The sequence below is a fragment of the Paroedura picta genome, chromosome 5 (genome assembly GCF_049243985.1).
Source record: "Paroedura picta isolate Pp20150507F chromosome 5, Ppicta_v3.0, whole genome shotgun sequence".
Lineage (NCBI taxonomy): Eukaryota > Metazoa > Chordata > Lepidosauria > Squamata > Gekkonidae > Paroedura > Paroedura picta.
The window spans coordinates 118,179,498-118,203,983 of NC_135373.1; the positions used below are offsets into that span (position 1 = coordinate 118,179,498).

At 43.6% G+C, this 24,486-nt stretch overlaps 1 protein-coding gene across 2 annotated transcripts in view; it reads left to right on the forward strand.

Moving 5' to 3' along the window:
- The window catches only part of AEBP2 (AE binding protein 2), a 53,607-nt gene that overhangs the window by 19,761 nt on the left and 9,360 nt on the right, over window positions 1-24,486 (forward strand). For both annotated transcript variants that reach the window (XM_077340138.1, XM_077340137.1), the window contains exons 2-5: window positions 3,118-3,325; window positions 8,235-8,342; window positions 13,160-13,346; window positions 20,001-20,125. In XM_077340138.1, the coding sequence (XP_077196253.1) occupies window positions 3,118-3,325; window positions 8,235-8,342; window positions 13,160-13,346; window positions 20,001-20,125 (628 nt within the window). The remainder of the gene's footprint in view (window positions 1-3,117; window positions 3,326-8,234; window positions 8,343-13,159; window positions 13,347-20,000; window positions 20,126-24,486) is intronic.

Here is a 24,486-nt window from a genome sequence, read left to right on the forward strand (position 1 = left end):
AGAGGTTTTGAAGAGATCTAAAAAATTGATTTACCTCTGAACATGATGGAAATCCTCTCCTCCTTGCTTCTGTTTCTTGTGAAGAGAGAGCTCCCTCGCCAATTCTAGCCCAGAATGGCTTAAGAAAAGCACCATCAAAAGGTGCAAAATGTTTTTTTTTGGCGCACACTAGGCTCCCTTGTTGGATGCCCCTCCCCCCCCCCCCCCGCTCTCTCAGCTGCCAGGTTTCTTTGTTGACCCCGCCCATCATAGGGTTACAGTGGCATTTCAGGCTCCTCCATTGTATCCTCTCCTGAGCCAGAGGGACTCCTTGCCCACCAGAATGGATATTCAGGGGGTACAGCACTGTTCCCCCCACCCACCTTATGAGGTTATGGGTAGGTGGAATCTTTGCTTGGCTGAGATTATGGCATCTTTTAAAATGTTCTGTCAGAGAGGAGCATATTTCTCTCCCACCCTGCCCCCAGGGATCCAAGTTCTCCAACCTGAGATCATCCTCTCCAGCCCACAAGCAAGAGTTTAGGTGTATTGCTTTACCTAGTGAGCCACTTCAAACAGGTTCTCTGTAGAGGCAACGTACATTTTCTATACAATAATGCTCAGCTTATTACTTTCAAACTGAATAAAATGAAATTCAGTAGGGACAAATGTGAAGTTCTGCATTTAGGTAGGAAAAACCAAATCATAGAATCATAGATTTGGAAGGGGCCATACAGGCCATCTAGTCCAAATACACCAATATAGAATGGGGGAGACTTGTCTTGGCAGTAACACGTGTGAAAAGGATCTAGGTGAAAAGGATCTAGTAGACCATACATAAACATGAGTCAGCAGTGTGACTCGGTGGCTAAAAAGGCAAATGAGATTTTGGGCTGTATTGTGTCCAGATCACGGGAGGTGATGGTACCGCTTTACTCTGCTCTGGTTCGGCCTCACTTGGAGTATTGTGTTCAGTTTTGGGCACCTCAGTTAAAGAGGGATGTAGACAAAATGGAGTGTGTCCAGAGGAGGGCAACAAAGATGGCGAGGGGTTTGGAGGCCAAGATGTATGAAGAAAGTTTGGGGGAGCTTGGTCTGTTTAGCCTGGAGAGGAGATGACTGAGAGGGGATCTGATAACCATCTTCAAGTATTTAAAAGGTTGCCATATGGAGGATGGAGCAGAGTTGTTCTTTTTTGCCCCAGAGGGACGGACCAGAACCAATGGGATGAAATTAATTCAAAAGAAATTCCATCTAAACATCCTGAAGAAGTTCCTGACAGTCAGAGCGGTTTCTCAGTGGAACAGGCTTCCTCGGGAGGTGGTGGGTTCTCCATCTTTGGAAATTTTTAAACAGAGGCTAGATAGCCATCTGACAAAGAGGCTGATTCTGTGAAGGTTCAAGGGGGTGGCAGGTTACAGTGGATGAACGATAGGGTTGTGAATGTCCTGCATAGTGTAGGAGGTTGGACTAGATGACCCATGATGTACCTTCCAACTCTGATTCTATGAAACTGCCATCCCCAATCATGACATGAATGATGGGGAGACCCGGCTGACTTCTGTTTAAAGGTTTTATGCACACATTACCATTTCCTCTGACCAAGACAGTGGATCACTTAAAAAAAAATATTATTCTTTCTGTAAACCAACTTTATGCCTAGGTCGACAGCCATACATTGTACAAAGAAGAGTGCTTGAATAGTGGCTGGTAAATTCATGTTTAATACTTCTGAATTACCTTCAGACTAGATAAAGGGAAAGTAGCATGTGGCATGGAGTGGCATTTAGGTGTGGTGGAGAGAAAAGCAACAAGTCATGCTGCAACCTTGGTCAAGTTTCTAAGGCAAAGTTTGAAAAAGGCTACTCTAAGGAATGAGTTGTATTTAGTTTATAAAATGGTCAAATAGAGTTCCTTTGGGGTTGTAGAATGTAGTTGACATGAAAGACCTTAAAGGAAAAGTGAAATTGATTTGTGGAGAGCCTTGCTTTCCCTCAGAATGGTGTAAAAAACATAGTTGTGTGGCTGAGAGAAAATTTAGTCTTCAATCTCAGTGAGGAAGGTGGACAGTAAGAAAATTAAAAAAAAAACACATCACTTTAGGAATCATGATGGAAGAAATGGAGCGTTTATAACATCCTGTCGGGAGCATTGTGGAGTCCTCAGCTGGAATCTGACCCAGGCTGCTGTGCTCAGACATCATGAAATAACGTTCATTTGTAATGTGAAGGAGCCCGGGTGCTTTCAGCCTGCCCTTCCCTTAGTGCAGGGCCAAACTAAATCGCAGTTCGTTATGGTGGTCAAACAAAATGAAACTGAGTGCTTGCTAGCAAACTGGGGCGTGAGTTCGCTTCTGCTTTGTAGACAGGGAGAATGAATCACAGATAGATGTTTGACTTGTTTCACAGGAAAAGCAAAAATGCTGCCAGTTCCAAACTATGAAGCTTGTAATACCCCAGTAATGCATTTTGGGGGGGGGGGAGGCATGCAGGTCCATGAGCATGTTGCTTGTTCTCATGTTTGTCAAACAAAGATGTCTCAATGCAGCCAAGGTGCCTTGTAGCCTGTTTTGAGGTTAGTTTTGCTTGCCCTCCATCAAATTATGTGTTTGAATGCAACCATGGTTTGGATTTTGGTTAGGGCCAAAGTTAGGATCTATCTACCTTCCTAACTGTTTATGGCCCCTCCCACTCATTGGTCCATCTAATATACACTGACCACTCCCAAATCATCTTGAATTTCTGGAAGGGTTCAATACTCACTGTTGCTGTTTTTAACCTGTTTTAACTTGTTTATTTAAATTCTTAAATCTCATTTAATTGCTGATATTGAATATTTGTATTTGTGTACAACTCCCTGAGCCAACTTGCTGGGACGGCAGTCTAAAAAACCTAATAAACATATACATGAATTGAACATTGAGTCAAGAACTCCCAATTGCCAATGTTTGCTTTGTAAGAGGTGCTTAATGGCAATATTAACTTATTGAGTATAGCTGGGAGCGGCGGTACGTAAATATATAATTAATAAAATAAATAAACATGACCATTTGAGCAGAAATAAATATGGCTGAAATAGTGGCATTACTGAAGAAACTGAACAGTTGGATTAACTTATTCTTTTTCTCCCTCATTGTAGCATAAGCAGCACCATAATGGATGCGGACAGCACAATTTCCAGCGGTCGTTCTACTCCAGTTATGATGAATGGGCAGGGAGTTACTGCTTCATCCGCGAAAAGTATTGCCTATAACTGCTGCTGGGACCAGTGCCATGCTTGCTTCAACTCCAGCCCGGATCTGGCGGATCACATTCGTTCGATACATGTAGACGGCCAGCAAGGAGGGGTTGGTTTTGTATTTGTTTTTGTTTTGGGGGGGTCTGAATTGTGCATGTATCCATTTGTGCGTGTGGAATTATTGCAGTTCTCTTAATGCCAAATGCTGTCTTTTTGGGGGTTTGTTTTATTTATTTATTTTAATTTTGTCGTCCCTCCAAGGAACTTGGGATGCTTTATTTTGACAACAGCCTCTTATTTAGAGCCAGCTTGGTGTAGTGTTTAGGAGTACAGACTTCTAATCTGGCATGCTGGGTTCGATTCCGCACTCCCCCACATGCAGCCAGCCGGGTGACCTTGGGCTCGCCACAGCACTGATAAAGCTGTTCTGACTGAGCAGTAATATCAGGGCGCACTCAGCCTCACTCACCTCACAGGGTGTCTGTTATGGGGGGAGGAAAGGGAAGGCGATTGTAAGCCGCTTTGAGCCTCCTTCGGGTAGAGAAAAGTGGCATAGAAGAACCAACTCTTCTTCCTCTTCCTCCTCTTCCTCTTTTTCCTCTTCCTGGAAAGTTAGCGAGTCATGAAAAGCTACCCAGTGAACTTCATGGCAGAGAAGGGATTTGAATCTTTGTTGTGTTGATCCTGGTCTTAAACACGAACTGCTTCATCACTGTAGAATGTACATTTTTATAAATAATTAAAACACTTGGTGTAAATTGATTTACATGGCCTGTAATCTGTTTCACATATGAACAGTTTCTTACCTGAGTAATTCATCCCAGACCTGAATAGGCCAGGCTACCCAGAACTCATTAGATCTCAGAAGCTAAGCAGGATTGGCCCTGGATAGTATTTGGATGGAAGAGCTCTAAGGCAGGGGTAGTCAACCTGTGGTCCTCCAGATGTCCATGGACTACAATTCCCATGAGCCCCTGCCAGTGTTTGCTGGCGGGGGCTCGTGGGAATTGTAGTCCATGGATATCTGGAGGACCACAGGTTGACTACCCCTGCTCTAAGGAATACCAGGCTTGCTATGCAGTCAGGCAATGTCAGTGTCTGAATGTCTCTTGCCTTGATTGTGCTATGGGGCTGCCATGAGCTGGCTGCATTTCAGCAGCAGTTTCTGCCACCACCAATTAATTCAAAACTTTGATGGTCCGGAGCTTATAAGTTGGCCAGCGAAACAAGATCACTCACATGGCTATGTCAGAGTTTTATTATCCTCTGGTCATGCATGCATGTGTGTGCATGTACACACCCACCCATCAGTCCAGGCATCTATGAACATGCCTAGTGACCTACAGCAGCCATGGAATGTTCAGAGGAGTTACTTTGGGGCAAGAAGAAAAGGAAAAACTTATCAAGCCGGGGACTGGCCTGCTGAAGCCCTAACAATTTTTAAGACTTTTGAATGAGAGATCAGAGTCTGGAGATGCAAGCACAACCTTGATTTATCACCCATGCTTCATGGACACTTTGGCGAGCACCGATACCCGGGGCTGCCAGCACTGTGGCATGGAGGGGAGGGGCGGCGCTGGCACTGTGATGGACTGGCACAAGAAGAGTCAACTGTAGTTAAATCCCGCAAAGACAGATGTCCTTTTACTCTTTTGCCTTCCTATGTTTGGTGGTCCTGGTGTTTGCCTGCCTCATTTCTATAGCACAAGTCCAACTATCACGAATGATGGTACTTCAGAATTTTTTTATTTATATGTATTTATATTTAAATGTATTGACCGCTACTCTCAGACATGCCGGTTCGAGGCACTTACAATACTTACCTTGGGTATTTGGTTTAATTAATTATCTGCCTTGTGTGCTGAGCCTCAGTGTGTTACCTGATTATGTCCCAAATTATTTACACCAGTTGTACTCATTCAGCAGAATTACAATGAAAATAAGTGAAATTATTGGAGTATTACACTAATCTGTTAAAATATATAAGAAGCTTTCTTTAAAGAAAACTGGCAGATTTGTTAAGTAGGCTTCAAGCCCATGTTTAAATTTGATCCTAGCATACTGGAGTGACTGTCTTGGAATCAGGCAATGAAGATAGATCACCTGGAATGATTCAGTCTATTGTGCTATTAAGTTTTCCATCTTCTATATCCATTCCAAGAAAATTGTTTACAGAAATGTCCTATGCATATCATAGACTTGAGCCAAATAGTACAAAGATGCTCACTTAAGAGTTTATTTGCAGTTATTCAGGTGGCATGGACAAACATTCCGGAATCTCTAATGTAAATCTTAATGAGAGCCAGCACGGTGCAGTGATTAGGAGTGCGAACTTCTAATCTGGCAAGCCAGGTTTGATTCTCTTCTCCCTCATATTTAGCCAGCTGGGTGACCTAGTCTCAGCACTGATAGAACCATTCTGACCGAGCAATAATATCAGGGCTGTCTCAGCCTCACCTCCCTACAGAGTATCTGTTGTGGGGAGAGGAAAGAGAAGGCGATTGTAAACTGCTTTGAGACCCCTTCAGGTAGAGTAAAACAGCATATAAGAACCAACTCTTCTTAATTTATCGTGAAAAAGATTTCAGTTCTAGTGGGCCGTAAACACCCTGTCTGTCTTCACATTCTTATCCTGGCCATTTCCAGAGAAGTGTGACTTTCAGCTTTCACGTTCCTTGGCCTTAGGAAAGAGAATGTATTAAATGCAGTGAGAATCTTGCCTCCCGGAGGCAGAAGATGCTATGATTCTTCCAAACAATGGCATGACACCAATTTACTGTCTTGCGTTGTGTTGTGTTTGTGGATGTTCACCATCTGCTGGTGAGTTGTGGAACAGCTCATGCCTTTCATTTCAGGCTCACTGCAATTTAGTCATTCACTTCAGACCTATTATTAATTAATTTTTTACTGGCTAATGAGGTCAGCCGATTTCTTGTGGGGTTAATATAAAGGGGCTTTCAGCTGACAAGTTTCTCATCCCAAAGTTATCATTTCTGTGTTACAGATCAAGCTACTAGTATTCTGGTAAGCTGTGAAGGTTACCCGCAGTAAGCAATATGCAGCACCTGAAATGCCTGGTTCCCTTTTGAGTCCCACTTTTGTTCTTCTATAGTAGCCTTTTCTGCATGCATCAACTGTTTATGCCTTTGCTCTGTGTCTTGGCAATTCAAGGCAGTCTATTATTCTAACACCCTACCATGTGTGGAAGTGGAAGAAACATAAAAACAGATGTATACTCAGTAGAGCCCAGGCATCGAGTATTCGACTACAGAACCTGAATACTTTAAATGCTAAAATTTCCTATTTGAGGAAAGGCTAAAAAGAGTGAATTTGCAGCAGTACCAGTGAGTCAACACACCCAAAATGCTAGTGGTAGATCACTTAACTTCTGCCATCATCAAAAGATACTGTTATCAAAGGTTGTTGCTCCCAAAGACTCCCAAGTATCTTCTCTCTCACAGTTTCTTATTCTTTGGTCTGTTTTCAGAATTGCCTTTAGGAGCGTAAGAAATCCTGTCTTTGGTCAGATTCGCAATCCTTGCAGCTGAGTGTTCACCAAGCACCACAAGCAATTTCACAAGAAGTACAGCTGATGATAAATGCCCATAGACATCTGTCTTTAACATCTTTTCATCCAAGGGATGTCCCGGTCATGTCAGCAATGAAACTCTGCTTCCTTAAGTTCTCTAATCCTATTTAAAGAGGCTACTTATGCTAGTGGCTTTTTATAGAAACATGATTCTGTGAATTCCATGCATTAGCCATCAACAATCCAAAACAGAGCCACGATCCTTTTGCCTGGGGAGTAGCCAAAATAATATAAACACACACACGTTTTCAATATCTCTAGAATTCCTAGGCTACTGGTAAATGGGGTACCCAATGTTTCACATCTTGTTCATCAATCCTTTTAGTGTGCATCCTGTGTAAAATACCTGGCCTGCTGAAATAAATGAAGCGGAGCTGGTATCACACCATACCTTGAGTCTTTTGGGTAAGAGGAAGGAAATCGGCAGCTTCCAGTTTAAAATACGAAGACCCAAAACTGAAGCTGTTGTACTTTGGTCTCATTAAAGGCAGTCATGCTAGGAAAAGTTGAAGGCAACAGAAAAATGGGAAGATACAAGGTGAGATGGGTTGGCTCAAATGGAAGCCTGCAGTTTACAAGACCTGAACAAAGCATTGAATGATAGGGTGAGCAGGGGAGGGGATTTTGAGAGATTCCCTGCTCTCTCACTAACCCAAAACTCCTCCACCACTTGTTGCACTTGGGGACAAGGGATCTTCAGAATAGCTTGGGGGAGAAATTTGAAGTCTCCCATAGGGGAACTGGCAAAACATGATCCCTTTTTTTTTCTCCGTGGTCCAAGCCACTATATCCCTGCCTGCCATCTCATCTTAAAATATGTAATCACTTTGTAGTATTCTGTTTCTTTCCCTGACTTTTCCTAAGAATTGCTGTATTTGCCTAGCTCCCTCTGAACGCTTTCATGAAATTTTATTCTTTATTTTCCAGAGAGTATTTTGCATTGTCCTGTGTTCCTTATTTTGTGATGATATCTGAACAAAGTAAAAGTGTCTAGCATTCGTAGCCAGAAAGTCTCTGCCATGTGATGCCCATCGCTCTTCTAATTAATTTTGATGTCTGGTCCTTAAGCTCATCCTGGAAACAATGACATTGAATTTAACTTAGTGTTTCCATACAATCTTGCTTTTTTTAAAAGAGAGTTGTGATGAATACAGACTGTTGGGATGGATCTGCAGCCATTGAAAAGAGAACAGTTTGAGTTAGCCCTCAACTATTGTAGATAAAAGATGCAAACTGTGGTCTTCATTTTATCAATAGAAATCTGGCCTGTTTTCTAGCATCCAAATTGACCTATAGTTGTAGAACACCTGAAGAAAACAAATGTATACTGCACTTGTGAATCTTGTCAGGGGAGCAGCAATATACAAGGGTTGGTAGATAGACATTCCCACGTCTTTAATGCCTGCTTTCTCTCTTTAAAAAAACATAGGTATTCGTTTGCTTATGGAAAGGCTGCAAAGTTTATAACACGCCATCAACAAGCCAAAGTTGGTTGCAGAGGCACATGCTGACCCACAGTGGTGACAAACCCTTCAAGGTAAGTTGGTTTTTCTCTTGTAGAAGACAGCAGAGCCTGTAGGCACTTGTTTGCTTCAGTGACCAACTTACTCTGCCTGCAGTGTGGGAATAGGACGAGCCCCAGAATCCTAAGAACCTGTGAGAGCCTGCAGGATCAAGCAGATTACAATACACATGGTACCCTTGCTTCCTTCACAACAGTCTTAAAAATATCTCTCCCACCTTCGGGCTAAGATAACATGACTCAGTGATCTCCATTTCTACTCTGCTCATGTCAGATGGAGATTGTTGATCTTCAAAAGCTTATACCCTGAAACGCTCTAAAGCAGGGGTAGTCAAACTGTGGCCCTCCAGATGTCCATGGACTACAATTCCCAGAAGCCCCTGCCAGCATTCGCTGGCAGGGGCTTCTGGGAATTGTAGTCCATGGACATCTGGAGGGCCACAGTTTGACTACCCCTGCTCTAAAGTGTGCTACTGGACTCAAATATTTTTGCTGCAGACCAACATGGCTACCCACAAAGTGTTATCTCACACTTTCTGTGCAGGCGATTTTGGCTGCTTTCCTTTGTTGAGCCCTGATAATCCACTGGATTTTGCCTGCAGTTTGTGGTTGCCAAATAATGAAATTAAGGGTACATGTAAGATTTGTCAGCGCTACTGTGATTTTGGCAGTAGCTTTGGATTTTCGGCTCTTATCAGCTGTAGTGCAGCCCGGCAAAGAATGAAGGGAGACATGAAGCTTTGGAACACAGATGTTTGATAGACTGTCAAGGAACCAGAGCCAGTTGCTTCCACAGATCGGTGTGGGAAGCTTGTTTTGGGAAGGTTATTTTTTATGTGGAACACATCTTCTGGTGCGCTCGGTGAAACCGAAGTAGTCCGTAAATCCCACTCACTGAGCGCGCCAGAAGACACTGAGTGGCAGCCACCACAGAGACAGCCAGCAGTGGTGGTGGCGGAAGATGAGGAAGCTGGCCTAGCCGTGGGGGCACCATCCACTGAGTCAGGACCAACATGGTAGAACAAAAGGCCAACCAAGAAGTGGCATATAAGAACCAACTCTTCTTATAAAACACACTTACTCCAACACACTTATGTTCTCTTGTTAGTACAGGCTCGCCTTCTTCCCCAAAGAAGCATCCCTTGGCCTAACAAATTCCATGTTAGGAATTTGTGGGAGAGTGCCACCACTATCTCCCACTCTGATCCTACCCTAGCCTGTCTTGCTGTCCTTTAATGCCATGCAGATAGCACTTCTAGAAGCACGGCTTTGGGGAATTCTTAGCTTCAACTTCTTATTAAACATCCTATGTTAGGCTTTCAAGATTTGGGTATTGTTCTTTTCCCAGTGTTTGTAGTGCCAAAAAGCACTGTGATCAGAGTCTTATCCCAGATAATCAGCCTTTCTAGAAATGACTTGATATCTGTAACCTTCGCAGCTGGCAAGTAAGGAGTGCATGTGGTCAGCACGCTAGCAAAACCATCCTTCTGTATTTTGGACATTTTCACCAGGAGGGGTCTTCTTCTTTACCCCTTCTAAATGTGTTGGAAAAGTTCTTCCCTGGTTCTAGGACTCTGTCCCTGATGGAGAGTTCTCACTGCTGTTGAGAACCATCCATCAGGGATGGAGTCCTAGAACCCAGGGAGAAGTACCCTTCACGGTAAGTGCCAATGGATATTCTATGTAGTCACATCTTTTGTATTCCTAATAGTGGATTCTCTCCTACTAGATGTTAAGGACTTTGTTTCCATATACAAAAATCATATACTTAGCAGGGACAACTTGTAACCCGCCACGAGCCTGTCTCGGGAGTGGCGGGAAATAAATTTAAATAATAATAAATAATAATACCGAGGGCAAATATTGGGTTATCCTCCTCTGGTTTTCATATATCCCAAATGGTTGTTAAATTGGATTATTTTGGTGTGGCTTTTTGTCTCCTAATGTAATAGGCTAGTGTGAGAGTAAGGATAGATTGCACATGTTTAAACTCCATTAAGACAAGCTACGCTGAATCAGACAGGGGTCATCGGCCAAACATCCAGTCTTGCACAATAGCCAACTAGTTGCTCTGAAGGACAAACAAGGCCTAGGGGCCAAGGGTTCCCCCTTGGTGTTTCCTTTTAACACTAGTTTTCAGAGGTTAACTGCCTCTGCATATGGAGGTTCATGCGCTCTCCTCTTTCCGTAATCCATTTTGGCGGTACTATCTTGTGTGCTCTCTGCTATACAAGGGGCTCTTGCCAGCAAGGTCTAAATAGAGTCCTTCTGCCCTATATCCATTTTAAGTAATTGTGTCAATTGAGGATAGTGTGGTACCATTCAGCTGGGCTAGGATTTGAAACTCTTTCAGGCTTAGTTTAGTTGACAGTTCAAATGTAGAATTTACCCCAAATATTTGTTTGAGGACTGAAACGTAAGCCTACATTTTGTTTTAAAACTTGGCTGTTTTAAACCTTCAGAACTGAACAACTTTCTAAATCCTTCAGCTCTGCATAGCTTAAGAACAAATTACTTCTCATTTCAGGACCTGTAACTAAGATCTCTACCTAAACTTGGTTTTATGGTTTAAGCTTTTATATTTTTCTGCTTGTTCTAGAATCTGATCCATACCTTTATTTATTTATTTTAGATTTTTATACCGCCCTTCCGTATGGCTCTGGGCAGTTTACATATAACATCATATAACATATAACATGATTACATAGAACATTGCAACAAATATATAAAAATATATAACAAATAACAAATATAACAATCATATGAGTGTCCTGCATAGTGCAGGGGGTTGGACTGTTGATGACCCATGAGGTCCCTTCCAACTCTATTATTCTGTGATTCTATGATTCTATTCTATAACATGTCAACCAGAACAATATTTAACAGGAACAGGAATGTTGACACAGCTTTGGGTTGGTCAGATTCTTCGGTCATGGGAGGGGGTGTCGGGGGGGGGCAGTGGGTGTTTTGGGGCTAGCCCTTAACCTGGTTTTGAAGATGCAAAAGCCTTCTACTATAGATAGCTTATCTACAGGGAACTTGCAAAACTTGTAAAGGCATTTTTTCTTTCCATCCTAAACGTGTTACTGTTGATTTAGATTTTAACATGAGCAAATTTTACATCACACTTAGGTTTCCTCTCACACAATTGTGTTACCTTATGAATGTGCCCTGTTCTATCATTCAAACAATGTGCCCTGTTCTATCACTCATTATATGAAGGTTTGTATGTTGCACAACATGGGGCATTCGCAAAGTATAAAAAATCATGATAAGGTTGCGAAAAAGTGGAAGCGAGCTTCCATTTTAATCTCCAGTTTAAATACATAATGAAATAGAAGATTTTCCTGGCAGTATACAATTGATTGCTCCTGCTATCATTTTTAGAGCCAAATCATAGACAGAACTTCAGTATTCTTATGCACTTTTAATGCTTAGAAGTGCTTTGCAAATTCTTCACAGAGCCAGAGAGCCTTGAGTGACAGGCTGGTTCCAAGAGATCTGATTGGTTAGCATCAGCTGAGCTGAGAGACTGAACTGGATGCTGAGGATTCAGTATGATTTCAGCCCTAACTGACAAGAAGTAGTGACAGTTTCTGCATTCATCCCTGTCAGAGCAGTTTAACACCGGCAGGAGAACTGGGGGAAAGTTGGCAAGGAAGTTTGGAACATAGGCAAAGACTCCCATTCGGACCAAACAAAGGGGATAGCTCTTCTAGTGAGAGGAGGCTTTCCCTATCCAGTCAAACAGGCAGGGAGTTAACTCTGAAGAATGAAGAGAACCCTGCTTTGGTGTTGTTAGAAATTACCTTTAGAGACCTTAAGAGTCAGTTAAAAACTCAAGACGAGTACTGGTGTTTTGAGAGGAAGGGTTTGGACATTGAAAAGAGTGTACCAGCCTTCTGGAAACAAACAGAATACTCAAGGAAAGTATACTGGAGAGTTTTGGGGAAAGCCTCTCAACATAAAGATTTACGTCACTGTAAAAAGCTTACAGTCTTGATCTGTGTGAGTTTTAAAATGAACATGTGTTGCTAACATTATTTGCCATAACTAATTCTCCAGGTCAGGGGTAGTCAACCTGTGGCCCTCCAGATGTTCATGGACTACAATTCCCATGAGCCCCTGCCAGAAACCGCTGGCAGGGGCTCATGGGAATTGTAATCCATGGACATCTTGAGGACTACAGGTTGACTACCCCTGCTCTAGGTAATTTATAAAACCCAAACAGGAAAGCAGTTAAAAATAATTGACACTTCATTACAGTAATCTTTTAGGGTTTTTCCCAATTTCTTAATTGTGATGAATAGGTATTTTCCTATTTGGGATTCCTGTAAGAACAGCCATTGATATTAGGAATGGGAAAGAAAGTCTTTTCCAGCTGCCTGACCTCAATCTGTTTAGGGCAGAACGATACGTCTGTTCACGCGGCGTGATCGGCATAGATTCAGTGCTCCAATGTTTGCAGCCAGTTACAATTCATTTCTCGTTTCTTGTCCCAGGAAGAGTGCTGCAATCAGAACAGTATTGGGGTGGGGGCTCGTAGTCTCTTGCTTAATATAAATACGGGTCAGAATTTTGATTTCATTTCCTAAGATTCCTATATGAAGGTGTGAAGGGAGGAAGCCAGGGGTAGTCAAACTGCGGCCCTCCAGATGTCCATGGACCACAATTCCCAGAAGCCCCTGCCAGCATTTGCTGGCAGGGGCTCCTGGGGATTGTGGTCCATGGACATCTGGAGGGCCGCAGTTTGACTACCCCTGGAGTAAGCAAGTCAATCCAGTCTCTTTGTCTGTTGGTCACAACGCTTGCATGTTTACCATTTTGCGTAGTGCGTCGTCGGAGGCTGCAACGCCAGCTTCGCATCTCAGAGCGGGCTGGCTCGTCATGTGCCGACACACTTCAGCCAACAGAATTCTTCAAAAGTTACCAATCAGCCAAAGGCGAAAGAAGAATCTCCTTCAAAAGCTGGGATGAACAAAAGGCGGAAGTTAAAGAACAAACGGAGGCGCTCATTACGTAAGCATAGGCAATCGGTGCAAATCCATCCTCAGCTGTACTTGCTTGGTTTTAGCCCCCGGCTTCCTTGCTAGCTCCCCGCCCCATGATGGGCTCCCCTTTCTTCAGAGTGTCAAATTATTGGAAATTGTGATTGAGAAAGCTCTCTTTAGAAGACCAGTGCGTTAAGTAGGGAGTCAAGTAAAGCAGTGGTCCCCAACCTTTTTATCATCGGGGACCAGTCAGTGCTTGACAATTTTACTAAGGGCCGGGAGGGGGGAGTAGTCTTTTGCCGAGGGACGTCACCACCACCACCTGAGCCCCTGCTCCACTTGCTTTCCCACCGGCGCCCATGACTTCCCGCTGCCTGCTGGGGTCACTGCCAGCAGCAGCTGCGCAGCGCCACGCCAAGGGGGAGCCCCAGCCATGTCGGCTTCTGGAGACGACCAAAGGTGAGCTGGCAGCAGAGTGGCAGGGCTGCCCCTGAGGCAGGAGCCAGGGAAGAGGACGAGGAGGAGCCGTGGCCCGGTACCAACTGATCCACGGACCGGTCCTGGTCCCTGGACCAGGGGTTGGGGACCACTGAAGTAAAGCTCAAGAGGGCTCAGCTAGAAGCCTGAATCGGCAACCCTCTGAGTTAAAAAATAATGTCATATATTGGCCAGTTGTGATGTAATTCCTATTCCCAGCTGAAATTTTGATATTTTGGCCTTGTATTTGCTTGATATTGAGAATACAAGAATCTGGGTGGAGCTAGAGAGCACGAGAGCCTATCCTGGGACTTCTCTGTCCTTTTGCCTCAACATTATCTTCAGTGGCATAGAATCTTCAGTGGCATAGAGATGGAGGGCGCTATACAGGCCTTCTAGTCCAACCCCCTGCTCAATGCAGGATCTAGCATCCATGATGAGTATCTGCCCAGATGCTGCCCTAGTGGGCGGGGAGCTCACCACCTCCTAGGTTACTGTAGGAGATTTAGAACTTCTACGGTGCTAATGAAGCATTCTGAACAGCCCTCTTGGGGTATTTTTTTTTGTAAATCACAGCCTACTTTCATTGTAATTATATAATTCTGCACCTGTTTAGATGGCTCATGGAACACCGTTGACTCTTTAAGACCCATTTGCAAACAAACTCAGATTACGTTGATGTTCTGCCAGTGGGTTAATGTTAAGTGCAATTGTCATGAATCGCCATGTTGCAGTGAGATCTGAGTAGGCGATCCCTCATTAAGGCTGCCAATTTAACTTGAATACTTGCAAGTTCACCCACAAAGTTCTTCCTCTCTGGAAACTGCACATGTAACAGTGTGACTGGCAGAGGTGGAAGCTGCCTACTTATTTCCGTAGTTTTTTGAGAACTGCCACTGCAGGTGAGGATGCCTGCAAGTTTTTTCCGTTCTTAGAAAGTTTTCCTACGACAATTTTCCCCATGCTTAGAGAGATTTAGGCAGTTTCCGTAATAAGCTTAATTTTGTTCTATTTGATTTATTTGATTTCTAGGCCACTCCTCCCTGCACAGCAGGCCTGGGACGGCTTACAACATAGCATTTATACAAAAATTACAGTCATAAAACATTAGCATAAAACAATACAATGACCAGTGGTTGTTATTTCTACTGGACAAGAGTAGAGCAACCATAGTTAAACTAGTGGGGTTATTCAGTCATTTTAATTTCTGATTTCCCCTGGTAGGGAAGGGGAGAGGAGGGTTGTGAATTTGTGAGACCAATGCAAGTAAAACTGAATTTTTGGGGAGGGAGGGAGCAAGGCAGGGATTTCTCGGAACAGGTTTGAGGCATGATTGGGATTTTAAAAAGAAAGCCAGGTTCTAGCCCAAGGGTAGTCAAACTGTGGCCCTCCAGATGTCCATGGACCAATTCTATGAACCCCTGCCAGTATTTGCTGGTAAACACTGGCAGGGGCTCATGGGAATTGTAGTCCATGGACATCTGGAGGGCTGCAGTTTGACTACCCCTGTTCTAGCCTGTTGGGGAAACTGGTAGCTTTCCCTGGTGTGTGAGTCTCATCAGCCCACCTTGTCTAGCAGAACCATCCATAAATGAGAGGAATATGGTTCCTCCCCCCAAAATTGAGGCAGATCCGTTCTTTCCTGTCCAAGGCAGATCATTGTTTTTTCTCCTGAACAGTTTTTATGAGGAGGTATGTCTACTCTTCAGGTTGTTGTCTAAATCCAGGAACAGCTTGCTTAGTCTGACATTTGGTAGCCTTACACTAAATCGTTAATTTGAATGCAATGTGCAGGTCTTGAGGAGGTTGAATGTGAAGGATTGCCCCGCCTGCTTAGGGCTAGGGCCAAACTAGAAAAATTCAACCAATTGGTTAGTAGAAAAATGTAATCTTTTTTGTTTCTACTTATTCCAATTTACTCTGTAGCTAGGCATAGCCAAGAAGCAGCAAAGAAACCTCCACGAAACACTGAGCCTGAGGGACTGCCTATATGATAATAACCACTGAGGAAGAAAACAACTTGAAAACGGGCTATAAAATGTTTATCCGGAACCCGTTTTGGTTTATGATTGTACATCGTAGATTGGAATAATTATAATTTAAAAAAAAAGATTACATTTTTGTACTAGCCAATCGGTTGAATTTTTCTAGTTTGGATTATGCCATTCGGCCATCCCTCTTTTTTTACGCAGTGAGTTAGGGCTAGTGCCAGGCACGTGTCTTTGGAGAGCTCTTTAACCCCAGTCGAGAGCAGGCCACAGATTCATACTCAGATTCTGAGTACCAGCGGCAACATTGCGTTGATGTCATCTTTGCCCATGCAATAGTTACACATGTTGTTGCCTGGGAGTGCAAGGCTCTATAGCTCCCTTCCTAAATAACATATCTGCACGAGCCCATAGTGTGAATAGCACTGGACAGCATGTATCTATTGCAATATAATTGGGAAGATATTTTTTCATAATATCTTTAGGGCCTCTGAATACTCGTAACTGTATTACTCAGGCTCACACTATTAATTGTGTAATTGTGGGGGCTAACTGAAACAGATAAAAGATCTTGCTAAAACATGGTTAGTTAATCCTTTAAACGCAGAGTCCGAGGTTTGCGTTTGGCTGCGGCCTTTTCCGTTCCGTTCCTGTCCACACTTCTGTATTTGTTTATTGTGGAATTGCGATGGTCTCCCCAATGGTTATTTGTTAGGAATTTTGAATGCAAGCCATTGAGAATGAATTTCTAATCGGTTTCCTTAGCATTGAAAGTGATGTGGTACATGTTGGGCTCCTCCTGAATCGATGCTTGTTTAATTGTCCTGCTTTTCTTACTTAGAAGAACACAAGTGCAAATGAAGTCTAAAGAAAAACTAAAGCACAGTAGAGTAGAGTTGAATCCTGTGCTCGGTTCCTGTCACACAAGCAGCACTTCCAGTTCACATGTGATTGCCACCAATGGCCTCTACCCACTGCAGAGCCCTAGGTTGCCCCAACAGTACTCTTAAGGGTCTTCCACTGCCCCCCTCCCTGGTAATGATTTCAGTGAGCATAGCAGAAGGGGGAGGCAAGAAAATCCTTAGCCCCCAAGGCAGGGCTGCCAAACTCCAGGTGGTGGCTGGAGATTTCCTGCTATTCCAGCTGCTCTCCAGGTCACAGAGATCAGTTCACCTGGAGAAAATGGCTGCTGTGGAGGTTGCATTCTATGGCATTAAGCCCAAATTGCACCCTCCTTAGGCTCCACCCACACAATCTCCAGGTATTTCCAAACCCAGAAATGTCAACCCTAACCCAAGAACCAGACAATCTGCGGCCGCTTTGCATGGGCTTGTTCATCACCCATTGCCTCTTGTTGCAAATGGTGACTTGCAGATATGAATCCACTATCACACGTTAAAGCTACAGGCAAGGTTTTCATATCACAAAGCCACTATGCATTGGTTGCTGGTTGCAACCCAGATCAGGTTCAAGGTTTTGGTGTGACCTTTAAGGCCATCCATGGTCTGAGCCCCACATACCAGTGGGATTGCCTATCTCCTTGTGCCCCTCACAGGGCATTGCGCTCTGCGGGTGCAAATCTGTTGGAGGTCCACAGGAGGTTCACCTGACCTCAACCAGCTCCAGGGCCTTTTTGGTCCCAGCCCCGAGCTGGTGGAAAGAACTCCCGGGAGAGCTGAGGGCCCTGACGGAACTAGCCCAGTTCCGCACGGCCTGCAGGACGGAACTCTTCCTCCAGGTATTTGGCGGAAGCCAGAGCAAGGAAGATCTGGACCCCTCCTGGAAGCAGCCAATCTACCTGGCTACCCTGTGACTTTCTCCTGAGGCATTTTTAAGAAATCTGTTGAGAAGGGGAGGGTTTGTTGCCATCTAGGGTAATTTAATGGAATTTAAACTGTTTACATGTGATTTTATCGTGGGGACGAATGTTACCCTCCCACGAGCCACTGCTGGTGGGAGTAGCGGGATCCAAATCAGAAAATAAAATAAATAAATAAATAAAATTTCAAATTTAAAAACAGACTTGTCAGGCAAGGCAGTTGTCACTCTCGGTTGAGAGTTGTCAGGCAAACCCTAAGCAAAACGTTCTTTTTAAACAATGCTGTCGGTAAGAGCTCAGTTCGTTCTAACAGACGACCATGCGCTACCAGCTCCAAGGTTCTTACATTTTGACCTGTGCAATCAGTGCTCACCAAACACTGGCAAACATAGCAGGGAACATTCGAACCTGCCAGTGCATTATTACAGTACTTCTGCTACCTAGCCCAAAAAGTTAGGATCCAGAAAACTTAGCAGTACCACAAAGGAGGGGCTCGGACTGCCAACATATTGCCTCTCAAGGTAAATGTTGTAACGTTGGAAGACGCTTCGCTCTTTAATATTTTGTTATACACAAACAAATGCCGGCCTATTAATTGTTGCAATAATTATTTATATTTAAGTATTAAACATTGAAGTTTGCCGTGTAGGTCCCCCGTATACTTAGAAATTATTGTGCAATGCATTTTCGTATTCGAATTTCCATTGGTGTGACGGACAACATGATAAAAGCCATTTCATTTATTCCAAAAGAAAAGCATTTTTGTTTTCTTTATGCCATTCCTCCAAATACTCCATTTTATTTCCAGTTGAAAAATTAAGGGAGCGGGGGGAGCTGGCTTAGCCGCTATTTAACACTTTAGGCTTTTAAACATAGCAAAGTGAGTAGGGGTTCTCTAAAGAATTATCTTGCTGATAGTCCTCTTTTATTTTATAGCCTCTAAAAACCTCTATAGTTCTAGGGTTTTCCTTTTACTCATTCCTTTAGCTGTTTTAACGTGGGAAGTTCCTAGGTGCAACTTTGATTCAGCGCAGAATCCGCTCTTGTTAATCACAAACGGCAGCACAGGGACAAGCCAAGAAACAGAAAAAGATAACTTTAAAGTCTGGTTACTTTCACAGACTCTAGATAGCTGCATATTTGTGCCATGTAGTCTAGCATTATGCAGCACAGTTGAGAAAAGGAGCTTTCCTCCCTTTGAGGTTGTGCAAGCTAAGTTTGAAGAGACAATCATATTTAAGCCAAGTCTTAAGTAATGAGGTGAATGAGGAGACTCTCATTAAATCTCTGGCCGAAAAAATCCCCTGCAAGTTAGAATTTCCATTTTTAGTGTTTGCACTGGCCACAGCTAGGAACTTTCATTAGCCACACGCCTGCATTCCGTACCGTTGTAATAACCTGCCACAAAACAAGCCGTATGTGTAAGCCTTCAGTCGCGCTGTGAATGAAAGAACTGCTTAAAGATACCTTAATCTGCTTTTCCCTTTTTTCTCGTTTGTCTTGCTGTAGATATCTTCATAGCCACTTCTGTGCACAGTGATTCTCTCACATCCCACTACACATAGCCTGTTCCCAGGCTAGCAAATTTTTGAACTGGGCCCCAGTTGGTTAGCCATGTTGGATAGGACAAAAATAGGGTTAAAGAAATACTTCAAAGGCCCTAACAACTCTTACCACCCCTTGCAAAAGACCAAAAACTATTTCAAATTTTCAGGTGCTACAAATTGCTCGAGACCCATGCAGACTAACACTTGGTGTTCTTGCAGCCTGCATTTGTTTCTAGCGAGACAAGAAGCTTCCGTAGATATCAAACGTTGCTGTAATAAAACTGATCCTTCTAGAAACTAATTCATCTAGAAAGCCACAATGAAATCTGGAGGGGGGGGGGTAGGTAGTCATTTGTTTGGCTTTATTAGCAATGGAACTTTAAAGTGGGCATTTAAATGGATATTTTGTAAGGTTTATCAGTGAACTCATTGTCTTAATATTATATACATAAGAGCATTAATCTGCATCTCAGCCTAAAATTATTTTAAATCGTTTGTTTTGAGATTGAGCTTTCTGCTTTGTAGTAGTACGTTGAGACCAGCCGAAATAACCTACTATAAATTATGCTGTGTCATCTGCATGGTACTAAGCAGGATAAATTTTGATGGATCAGAGTGAGCAGAGTGAGACATTTATATAGGCCGATACCCATATTTTGCTATCCTGAAAAGTAGGGAACAGAAGGGACATGTTCTAGCTGCTCTAGGAGTTAGCCCGTCTTGTCCAAATTGGTTTTACAACATGTGCAGAGGGAATTGTTGCTTTTCTGCTTAAATAAGGTTAGTATATCTTAAATATTAGGATTCAGAGCTCTTTCGCTCGTGTTCACGTCCACTTTTTTCCCTTCTAGCAAGACCCCACGATTTCTTCGACGCACAAACCCTGGACGCGATACGACATCGAGCTATCTGCTTCAACCTCTCCGCTCATATAGAAAGTTTAGGGAAAGGCCACAGTGTTGTATTTCACAGTACTGTAAGTACTATACCAACTAATACCCTTGTCATGCATTATGTCAAAAAAATAACCTTTCTTACACTTTTTGGAAGTTCTACATATGAAGGACAAAAAAAAGTTGATTTTCTTGACTGCATTTTGCTCCAAATGTTTTTCTGGCGAGAAGTTATTCCAATAAGTTTATGTTCTTTTGTATATGAGAAAACTAACCGGCATCTGCCAGTGGCTCATAGGGACTGATTTAATAACAGGCATCTTTTAACAAACTTTGTAAAAGAAAGGTTTTGTCAATGTTATTGTCCAGCGTGGGGTATCGTTGTTGTCTTCAGGATGAAACCTTGCCAGTACTTTTTGAGGGACGAAAAAAATGGACGATTCCAAATTAGTGACAAGAGAGAAACAGAATCTATCCAGTGGCTTAATAAAGCTAGAAAAGATAAAGAGTCTCTTATGTTATTTATTCAGGCTTCGACTCTGCCAGAACGGTCTCTAGATTTGTTTTCCGTTTTCAATCTTTCATCAGTGGCAGTGAGTCCGTCCTTGTTAATATTTGAGTATAAAAACGCTCCAGTATCATGGAGAGTCAAGGCCGTGAGCTCAGACTGAAAACGGAAAACAAATCTAGAGACCGTTCTGGCAGAGTCAAAGCCTGAATAAATAACATAAGAGACTCTTTATCTTTTCTAGCTTTATTAAGCCACTGGATAGATTCTGTTTCTCTCTTGTCAGTACATTTTGAGGGAGCTTGTGTCAGGGAAAGGAATTCTGACACATCGTGGCGGGCACACGCAGATCGGCTGCCACAACATGGCTGCCGCAAGCAGAAAGCCATGTGACCGAAGGAGAGCTGTGCTAGCCATTTTGTGATTGGATCCCCCTCTTGTGACCGCCAGCTACAGAATGACTGCTGCAGCTTTCCGTCTGTCACACACTGAAGATCCCCATGTTTAATTTTTTTAAAAACAAACTGCCAATCAAAACTCCAGTGCCGAATCAGAAGGGTGGCCAGGCAGAAGCCATACTTGACCCCACTTCCTTTGATGCACTCAGTGAGGGCCAGAAAAGGTGTCACCTGGTGCCATGGCACCTACAGACACCATGTTGAGGACCTGTAGCTTAGGCCAGGGGTAGTCAACCTGTGATCCTCCAGATCCTCCATGAACATCTGGAGGACCACAGGTTGACTACCCCTGGCTTAGGCAATCCCTACTCTGCCTTTTTTCTAACTTCCTTTCCCTCCTACTGAAATGTACTGCTGTCCTTTCCTTTTTTATTGCCTCCACCCTTCCTGCCTTCTGTTCTAGTCAGCAACACTCTCAGTCAAGCATCCTGCACTATACTGTGGAGCCTGCTTGTACATTTTCGCTATTACTCCTTTCCCACCCCTACCTCCCCGCACAAGCAGCCAGTATTCACCTACAGTCCAGAATGAGAAGGCACATGTGCATCTGCTGTAGCACTGCCTTCTATTTATCTTGACCATAAAGCAGTGGCAGAAATGGCAATGAATCAAAGCCTAATCAAAGCCTTAGACAGGTGAATCACCTGGTGAGCTCCCCCTCACTGGCAGTCTTCAAGCAAAGGTTGGATACACACTTTTCTTGGATGCTTTAGGATGCTTTGGGCTGATCCTGCGTTGAGCTACATGGCCTGTATGGCCCCTTCCAACTCTATGATTCTATGATTCTATGAAAGCACTTTGAGGAATGAACTTCAAGGGCATTCCTTTGTGTGGAGTGCCAGCAATAGTCCTAAGTGGCCTGTGAGCAGCCAGGGATAAAGAGTTTTGACCCCTGCTCAATGCTGTCGCTGCCCTGGCTGTCTCTCAGAACAGCACAGTGGGTCGTCCATACCACAGGACTCTCTTAAGATGGCATCCTGAGACCCTGGTGAATTGCTGCCCATCTGCATAGATGCTTCTGACCTTGATGAACCAGTGGTCTGATTCAAACTACGTTGGATGACTCTATCAAGAAAATCATGGCTCTCAGTTTGCAAGACCTGAGCAAGGCTGTTTACAGTAGACTGTTTGGGAGGTCACTAATTCACAGAATCATAGAGTTGGAAGGGACTTTCTGAGTCATCTAGTCCAACCCCCTGCACTGTGCAGGACACTCACAACCCTCTCGCTCATCCACTGTCACCTGCCACCCACTTGAACCTTCACAGAATTTGTAGTGTTGCCCTTAAGTTGAAAACAGCTTGGTGGTTCTGATCACACATGCACACAATGAATAACTCTGAGAGAATATTTCCACATAAGCAGGTTTACGGCAGGGCTTATGGGAATTGTAGTCCATGGTCATCTGGCGTGCCACAGTTTGGCCACCAATGGGTTATGGTGTGGATTCCTGCAAAGTAATTTGTGCCTTTGGCAGACAGCATCAAGTCCTGTCACTACTGCTAGTATTAATTCCACGGTGGGGGAAAGCCCTATAATTTCGGGATGGGTAGCTGAAACATTGACTTTTTTTTAAGAACAAGATTGCTTGCTGTCTTGTAAATTTTGGTTCTCCCTTGATATTCAGGAGGACGCCTCGGTGGGTGTTTCCCGCCACATTAACTAGGAGGCGTCCTCCTGACTTCAAGGAGAAGGACCATTCACGGTAAGTGATTCAATGGTCGTTCTGGGTCTTTTCCTTTCTTTTCCAGTAGAGGTCAGCAGAATTCCATTTTTTTAAAAATTTCTACTAACCTTCATTTCCGATTGAGGTTGATTTTTCAGATGGTCAACAGTGCACCGGCTTATCCAGTTCACTTTGCATCTGAGCAGCTCAGTCCTTCTTCCTAGCCGTCCAGGCAGCTCACTATGGGTTCTGTGCTTGCGAAGAGTCAAGTCCACGAACTTCCTGAGAGCTCTAACCATAACCAGGGAGTCGGTACTTCCGGCCCCTCCCCTCAAGAGGGAGGTTAAGGCTACCTGCGTGCGCCTCAAGGGTTTGGGATGAGTACCTTTCCATTCCGTTACCTTTCAACAACCGCAGCAGCTCAGGGAGACCTTTGGGGGAGCTTCTCTACAGCTAAACTCCGTGTTCGGTTTTTTGCATATTAGTCCTAGCCAAAATGCTTTGTGGAGCGGAGCACGAAAAGAACACCGTACTAGAACATGACCTCCAGTATGTGCCAATCTTGTCATTATACTACACCATGACCAAATTAAAAGAATTGGAAGGTGTTATTGGCTATACGGAGAAACGTAAAGTAAAATACCAGGTTTCTCCCTTTATTTATATAAGCAAAGGGTAAATATGAACCATGTGTCAGAGGAACGCTAACCTGAATAGTTGGTTTTTTACCATGGAAGTGCAATTTACTCCTTGAACGGAACCGATCCAAACCGAATGAATTCAAGTGACCGTGATACATTTTTTTGGTGCTTTTGGCAAAAATTTTAGGAACATCTTTGAGTATTGTGACCGAAATGCCAGTACTTTAGTGAAACTTGCATTTTAAAAATAGATTCCAATAGCACCCTTAAGACCAACAAAGATTTATTCAAGGGTTGAAAGCTCACACCTTGAATAAATCTTTGTGGGTCTTAAAGTGCCACTGGAATCTATTTTTGTTGTGCTAATTCAGACCAATATGGCTACCCATTTGGATCTTGCATTTTAAAGGGGACATCACCCTGTGCTTTATATCATTGTATGGCTCCTTGTGCTCCTTTGTTACTTTGGCCCTTGCAAATAATCGAGTAGGTAGGTTACGCTTCTCCTGTTCTCTTATCTGAGCCTGTCCCTTTTCCACCCTGCTTCTTCTTTCTTGTCCCCTCTTTGGACAGGGAGAAATCTAGAAACACCATGAATCTGTCTATCTCACTCCCTCCTACAAACACACACACATTCTCAAGGGGAGGGGAGAGACCCAAATCAGCATGTCACCCCCCTACATCATTGGAGGGAAGGCGACATGCATAAATGCCAAATGAAAGGAGAAGAGACACATCTGGTCAGGATCACAGGGATGGACCGATTGGTTGGTTCAGTTCATTCATATCCCACCTTTCCCACTGAGGTGGATTGCAGAAAGCCAGGGAAGAGGGAATCGTATTATCAGGCATCTAATGAGCAATGCCGTAAGACTGAAAGGAAAAGTGAGAATCCCTAAACAGCTCATGGAGTTGCAAGGGCTGTCTTGCTAAATTATGTGAGAGCAGTGCTTGTTTCCCCACAAGTATTTTATCTTTGTGTAAAGGCGAGCTTGGAAGTAATGCACGTGAGAGAATTATTCAGGGTCCAAAATGTCCTTTTTTTCAAGAAGCGATGTCAACTTAGACCAGACTTTTTCAACCTTTTAACCATGGAGGAGCCCCTGAAATAATTGCTCATGCTTCAAGGAGCCCTGGAAGTGATGTCAGCTGGCCACACCCCCAGAGGTGA